This window comes from Sceloporus undulatus, chromosome 4 (genome assembly GCF_019175285.1).
Source record: "Sceloporus undulatus isolate JIND9_A2432 ecotype Alabama chromosome 4, SceUnd_v1.1, whole genome shotgun sequence".
NCBI classification, from domain to species: domain Eukaryota; kingdom Metazoa; phylum Chordata; class Lepidosauria; order Squamata; family Phrynosomatidae; genus Sceloporus; species Sceloporus undulatus.
In genome coordinates this window covers 31,200,070-31,207,989 of record NC_056525.1, presented here as the reverse complement: position 1 = coordinate 31,207,989, position 7,920 = coordinate 31,200,070, and the positions used below count along the sequence as shown (strand labels likewise).

General features: G+C 33.5%; 1 protein-coding gene across 1 annotated transcript; it reads right to left on the bottom strand.

Moving 5' to 3' along the window:
- Positions 1-5,034: 5,034 nt before the first annotated feature.
- Positions 5,035-7,499, bottom strand: LOC121927686 (uncharacterized protein PF11_0207-like). Its single transcript, XM_042461514.1, has 2 exons — positions 7,122-7,499; positions 5,035-6,647 (listed from the first exon to the last, which is right to left on the bottom strand). The coding sequence occupies exons 1-2, from the start codon at positions 7,155-7,157 to the stop codon at positions 5,523-5,525; spliced, it is 1,161 nt and encodes a 386-aa protein (XP_042317448.1). The 5' UTR covers positions 7,158-7,499; the 3' UTR covers positions 5,035-5,522.
- Between the last annotated feature and the right edge of the window lie 421 nt (positions 7,500-7,920).

Sequence of the window (7,920 nt, the reverse complement as noted above, 5' to 3'; positions counted from 1 at the left end):
AAGGAGTAGGGGTGGAGGAATGGCTTTTCTTCCCGTCTCTGGTATTTCATTCCTTAAGCGTATCCCAGCTACTCTTAAAGAATATTTGCCTCCAATGCTACATGACTAGGTCTGTTTTAAAATGTGTTCCTTACTCTATTCACAGAGCATGATCAAGTCTTTGTAGGCAGCATCTGCATGCAGAACTAATCCAGGCTGACACCACTTTAACTACCATGGCTCAATGCCATGGAATTCTGGGATTTGTACATTGTTTTGGCCTCAGAGCTCTCACAAAACTACAAATCCTAGAGTACCATGGCAGTTAAAACGGTATCAATCTGGATGATTTCTTCAGTGCAGATGCAGCCAAAGAAAGAATAAACTTTCTGTTAACTCACGCTCTCTCTTTCGAAACACCATCATGGTTTATCTATTCCAATGTCTTCTGAAAAGAACACCATGAGGCAGTTTATGCAGAACTGTTCAACATGCTTTCTAAAACTGTATTAATTTACTTACCTAAAGTACAGTACTTACATTGACCCGTGGATAAGTTAACTCAGGGTTTTGGGGACAATTTTTTGACTAAAATTTCTCGACTTATACATGAGTACACACTGTAATTCACATCCAATCTTTTCCCCAATATCAAATCCAATGCAGTTTATGAGTTGAAACAAAATAGCTAGAAAGATATGTAGCAAAAAGTGTAAAAAGTACAGTATTGAAAAAAACTAATTTAAAAAACTAATTTTAAAAAAATTGGAAACACATTTAGTATATTTTACACATTAAAAATACAGCACACTTATTCACTGTGGGACTCTGAAGGCCTCACTGGCTGGCACTAACCCTAGTGATGCCACTCCTTCCAGATACTTTTTTCCTTTCTAGATGAGCTTTTAATTGCCAAATAGGAAAATAGTTGTTGTTTTTTCTCTCTGTCTCTAGAATAGCACAATAATTTTGATGTTCCTCTTCAGTTATCTGCAAATTTTTCTCCTTCAGGTCTAAGAGTAACTAGGGGGTTGTGTTTGAATGGCAAAAACATGACGAAGAGGATTTGCTCTCCTCCCACTCCCGTGTGGCTATCCCCAAGCCAGTTGCATGGCAGCTTCAACATTTTGCCCAGCTGGGCACTGGAGTTAAGGAGGAGGTTTATCAAAGAGACTATCAAGGGATGCAGCTTGAAAGCATTTTAAGTGCTGCAGCTCTGTCCTATAGAATCCTGGGATGTGTCGTTTTACAAGGTCTTTTTTTTTTAATTTTTAAATCTTTATTTGAAATATAAAAGACAAATATACATATATGTACAAAAAGACATATATACAAACATCATAAATCAAAAATAACACATAATTATACCAATTATTCATCTTACTATCCACCAACTTCCAAATCTCCCTTCCAATGACGGATTACATATATTCCACAAAAGGTTCACTCAAAACTAAAGAAAAGAATAACCCTCCATTGACTACATCATTTTGATTCAAAAAAAGTAACACCAATAATTGCGAAAAGAGGAAAAAAATAATAAATAAAAAGCAAAAAATTTTAATTGCTGGCGTATGCCTATAAAGTACCTGTTATATACATATATTCAAATATTGATCTACCTGATACCATTCTTCTATCACATTTTCCATCGCCTTATCCTGCAAAGCGGCTGTTAACAAATCAAGATTTCTTGTTTCTTTCAATTTAGATAACCAAACTTCTATTTTAGGACATTGTGGATTTTTCCAACATTGTGCAAATAATAATCTAGCCAATGTAATCATATATAAAATTATCCTAGAGTATTTCTTCTCTATCACATTATCTAATTTATTGGTCATATTAAGCAAAAATAATAACGGATCTAAAGGGATATTGGTAGATAATATCTCCACCATTTTCTCATGAATATTTTTCCAGTATTCTATAGATAATGAACAAGCCCACCATATATGAAAGAAAGTGCCTTCTTTAACCCCACATTTCCAACATTTAACACATCCTGTTTTATAAATCTTATTGATCTTGGTAGGAGTCATATACCACCTGAATAGCATCTTCATATAATTTTCCTTATAATTTTGACAGGCGGTAAAAATTTTTGTTACCCTCCAGGATTTTTCCCAGTCTTCCAATTTGATAGGGCTCCCCACATCTTGAGCCCATCTTATCATTGAGTGTTTTATGATCTCATTCTCTAAGTCCCTTACTTTAAGAGATTTATAATACTTTGACAGATGTTTCCCTTTTTTATCTTCAACAATGTTATCCAATACGTTCTTCACAGTAGTAAAACCCATTTTATCTGAGTCAGTTTTAAATCTACTACATAATTGGAAATACAAATACCAATCAATCTCAAATCCCGATGAACTTAATTGTTCCCTGGTTTTCATGATCAATACCCTTTTATTATTCATATCTAATAAATCTCCATATTTTAACCATTCTGTCGAATTAACCTTGGTCCTATTATAGAAAGCTTCTTGGGGAGATACCCAATAAGGCAATTTAACATAGTACATTTTTTTAATTCTGTTCCATACCCATAACAGGGACCTTCTAATAAAATGATGTCCAAACTCTCTGTTTTCATTACTTTTTCCAAACCATAAATAAGCATGTAAACCATATCTCAAGTCACAGCTTTCTAAATTCAGCATTTTATCATTAGTTAAGGAAATCCAATTCTCTAACCAACATAAACATGCAGCAAAATAATATAGTTTGAGATTTGGGAGTGCACAGCCCCCTCTTTCCCAATCATCTGTCAAAATTTTCCATTTTACTCTAGCGCGTTTCCCTTCCCACAAAAATTTAGAGAGTTCCTTCTGCCATGTTACAAAAAAGTTTTCAGCCGAAATAATTGGAAGATTTAGAAAGAGAAATATAAATCTTGGGAGAATATTCATTTTTATGGCAGCTATTCTACCAGAAAGAGAAAGGTGCAGCTTAGACCAAGTAATCAAATCACTTTTAATATTCTTCCAAAGTTTACCATAATTATTAGGAAACAGATCAATATTCCTATTAGTCAGGTATATTCCTAAATATTTTGCTTTTTTACTCACTTTAAAACCTGATAGATTAGTTAACACACTGTCCTCCTCAGCTGAAAGATTTTTGGTTATAAATGTGGTTTTTGCCTGATTAATTTTTAAACCTGAATAACCTGCAAAGATCTCTAATGTCTTTTTAAGGTGTTCAACACAATATAATGGATCTTCCAAAAAGCAAATCAAGTCGTCCGCAAATGCCCTTACTTTATACGTGAAATTTTTGATTTTTACTCCCTTTATTAAAGAGTCCTCTCTGATTATATTAAGCAAGACTTCGAAAGCCATAATAAATAAAATAGGAGACAAAGGACATCCCTGTCTAGTGCCACGTTCAATACTGAAAGCTTCTGTTTTTTCATTATTCACAAGGAGTTGAGCTCTTTGTTTCTGATATATTGAAGAGATCCACATATACATATTCGGCCCCAAATTTATATTATTCAACAATTCAAGTAAAAAAGGCCAACTTAGCCTATCAAAAGCTTTTTCCTCGTCTATTAATAACAATGCTAATTTTTATCATTATGACGCTCGAAATAATCTATAATATTTATTACCACCCTCACATTATCTTTAATCTGGCGTTTAGGAAGGAACCCACATTGGTCCTCGTGGATGTGATTGACTAATACTTTCTTGAGTCTTTCCGCCAGCACCTTGGTATAAATTTTGTAGTCTGAGTTAATTAGGGAGATTGGCCTATAATTGCCTAATTCAGATTTGTTAACCTCGCTTTTGGAAATTAAAGTGATTGTCGCGTCTTTCCAAGACTCAGGTATACCATTTATATGGATATCATTTATGGTCTCTTTTAAATAAGGGACCAGAATCTCTTCCATCTTTTTATAGTAGATTATTGATAACCCATCAGGTCCGGGGGCTTTGTCAGTTTTCATACTCCTAATTACAGAGGAGATTTCTTCTGCTGTAATCTCTAAGTCTAGGTAGTTCCTTTCGAATTCATTCAATTTCATCATTTTTTGTTTCTTAATATAATCCTTAATATTCTCTCTTTTACCTTGATCAAATTCAAAGTTACCATAAATTCCTTCATAATAGTTCTTAAACAATTTCTTAATGTCCTCTTGATGTGTATAAGTTTTACCTGAATGCTTAATTTCCGTTATAATTGTATTGTCCCTCAATTTTCTTAATTTAGAGGCTAATAACTTCCCAGCTTTATCACCACTCTCAAAATATTTTTGTCTCACATAAAGTAGCTTTTTCTTTACCTCCTCAATTTCCAATACTTTCAGATCTTGCTTAATTGCTTCGACTTTAATTTTTAGATTTTTATCACCACTAAGTTTCCAGTGTTTCTCAATCTCTTCTAAAGCTTCTTTTAGATCTATAATCCTTTTAAGATTTTTCTTCCTTTTTTCCGAATTTAATTGAATTAAAGTACCCCGTACAACCGCCTTGCTAGCATCCCATAAAATATTACTTCTAATGTTCTCCGTCTTATTTTCTTTGAAATATAGTTTCAGCGATTGCTTAACCTTCTCATTAACGACCTCATCATTCAGTAGATCCCTTGGTAATTTCCAGAAATATTCTGTTCTTTTTTCAAAAAGTCTCATATTTAATAGATTGTGGTCAGAGATAGTGTTTGGTTCAATATCCATGGCTTGGATATAGGGAAGAATCTTTTTGGACGCTAACATAAGATCAATTCTAGACCACGAATCGTGTACCTCAGAGTAGTAAGTATAGTTTTTACTTTCTTGATATTTATACCTCCAAATATCTTCCATCGCATAATCATCTTTAAGAAAAAAAAAAAAAAGACTTAGGTAATCTACCTTGATTTTTCTTAATCATATTATTTCTATTTGATTTCCTATCAGCCTCTGGACAAATCACAGCATTAAAGTCTCCCAGCATAAGGACATTTTCATAGTCAATTTGTTTCAGGTCTTGCATAAAAATTATCTTTATTATCGCTTGGGCCATAAACTCCCACAACCAAAACTGTCATACCCTTTAACTTAACTTCTACGGCTACATACGATCCATTATTATCTTTGAAGATCTCTTTTGATTCTAATTTTTTATTAACAAAGATTGCGATTCCTCTTCTCTTAGCATCTAATAAAGAACAAAAACAGCTCCCTAACTTGGGGTTTCTTAAAAGTCGTTCTTCCTTCTTTTTAATTTTAATTTCCTGTATGCAGATTATATCTCCCTTAAGTTTTTCCAATGCATGAAATACACGGCTTCTTTTAAATTTTGAATTAATTCCTTTAACATTCCAGGAAATGATTTTTATCGCCATTTTAAATAATACTTACTAATCCAATAATGACCAGCAAAGGAAAAGAGTAAAAGAAAAAAAAAATTTATTAGAAAAGTAAAATTACTTATCAACTCAACACAATTCCTTCTTACAGTCTGCTGAGAGCTTCTTTTGGGGAATTAGTTAATTGAATCAAGAATTAGAGATCTAAGAAGGACTTCCTTTAAGTCTCTTATTATTCCTTCTTAAAAGGTTCCTAATAAGTTTCCACTTGTTTCCAATGTGCCTATTTCTTTATTATCCTGACTCTCTTGATCTTTAGTGTTCTCTGGATCATTTCCACTGCTACTTCCCTCTTTAGGTTCAGTATTACGTACTTCGTTTGATCTCCATTCTCTCATCCGAAACCGGTTAGGTCCAAAATCACCTTTGTTTTCTTTAAAGTCCTTTCTTAATCTTTCTTCCATCTCTTTAGCTCTATCAATATTGTCAATCTTGTGTCTTTTCTGACGATAAGTGAAAGAGAGACCTTCAAGTCTCTCCCACCTAAAGTCAATACCTAAGTTCTTCAAAATATTAACCAAGGTCCTGTATTTTTGACAAGACAACATAACGGCTGGTGGAATATCCTTAAATATCTTAGCTTCTTTATCCTCTATGATCAATTTATTATTGTAACTGTTGTGAATTATTATATCTCTAATCCTGGATCTCACACAACTTACCACAATGTCTCTTGGCAAATTCTTATCCTTTGCTTGGCTAGATTGTATTCTGAAGATTTTATCTATCTCCCATTCTGTCCTTTCCAAAGAGAAACCTATAAATTCAGCTAAAGACGGAACAATACGTTCAAATAAATTTTCCCCAGGTTTTTCACTTACCCCTCTGATTTTAATAGATTTTTCTCTATATTTTAATTCTTGATTCAAATCTTTCCAGTATTGTTGCTCCTGTTTTTGTACTAAGTCTGTATTAGATTTCTCTAATTCCAGTGTTTTTACTTTATAAGTGTCTAGATACTTTTGAGTTTTAGATACATCTGTTGAGATTTTATCCATTCTCTTCCCTAAGATATCTAATTCCTTCTTTAAGTCTTTTCTAATCTCGGACCTAGTTTCCTTAATTTCAGATCTCGTTTCCTTGATTTCTTCTCTAGTTTCCTGACTCGCTTTCTTAATGTCCTCTTTCAATTCTGATCTTAATTCTTTCATTTCTTGTCTAATTTTCCTGATTTCATCCAATAGCAAAATATTAGGATCTGTGACCTTGATACTATCTTCCAATGATCCTCTCCTTTGAGTTGTTAACTGCAATTGGCTTTGAGTCAAAGTTTTTTTGGGTTGTGCCATATTATTACTTTGTTCTTTCTAAAAGATAGAGAAAAGAGAAAGGGGAAAAAAAGAAAGAAAAAGAGAAAGAAGAAAAAACAAACAAACCAATAAGTAACCGTCAACCAATCGATTTTACACTATGAATCTCCTAAGATTTCCAACTAGTCACTTTATAAATTGTTACAACCCTATACTCTCAATATGGCAATAAAGTAACTAGTAAAGATACTTAACTTAATAATCTTGTACTATGCTACTCTAACAGTACAATCCAGAGGACCTTGCAGCTTTGTATTATTAGTAACAGATTCCCTTATTGACTTATAGTATCAATATACACTTTCATCCCCTGCAGAAACTGTAAGTGTATTCCTATTACTCCTATTACCCCTTCCCTTTATTCTCAAATTTCCAAGATTAATCTTTATCTAATTACGCAATAACACTTATAAAAGGGTGATTTAAGAAAATACATAGAAATTTCCAAAAAGCAAGTAATTGGATTCTTACAGCTTCTTTTCTACGAACAGAACTTCTAGTGTCCATACACAAATAGTCACTTTGTGATGTTCTTATACAAATTTAGTCCAATCCTTGGGTTCTTCTATTGTATATGTTAAATCCAGAAGAGGAATGAAGTGAGGTGAAGGGCCCCTACTTCTTAGTTAGTTGTTTCTTGGCTTCAATAGAAACTTCTCCTTAGAGTAAGGTGTTCAAACACAATGAATTATAAACATCCGTCAAAGTTGCAAAAATAGTCTTAATAGTCTTATAATAGAAGGATCTTCAAGTTAGAGAAATAAGCATATATCCATAAGGAATATCAAACCCACAACGAAAAGAGAGCAAAGGGCCAGTCAAAACTTCAGCGTTACTTGGCACCCAGAAGTATCCTTTCCTCACCAGGAGTAGTGAACCAACCTCCACTGCTCACAGCTTTCTCAGAAAAGATATTTCATGATAGATATGGTACTCCAATAATATTAATAATGCTTCAATCCTCTCCAAAGTTCAGTTAGTCTTTCAATAAATTCTTCACCAAGGTTTCTCAAAGCTTTTCAAGTTCCATTAAAGATTGGTCAATAGCACACCCAAAAAAAAGGAGAAAAAACCCACTGCTCCAAAGAAAAAAGAGTTCTTAAGTCATTCCTCTGCTAAATGTCTCAACCAAGCAGATGAAAGAAACATAAACAAACTCCTTCGCCGCCTTGTAAGCTGCTGGTAATTGCTGCTATTAAGTGCTTCTTAGGCTACTCCGCGGCTTTTTTTCCTGTTCCCCTTTGCCTCCTTCCAGCTGGCTCGCAGAGCT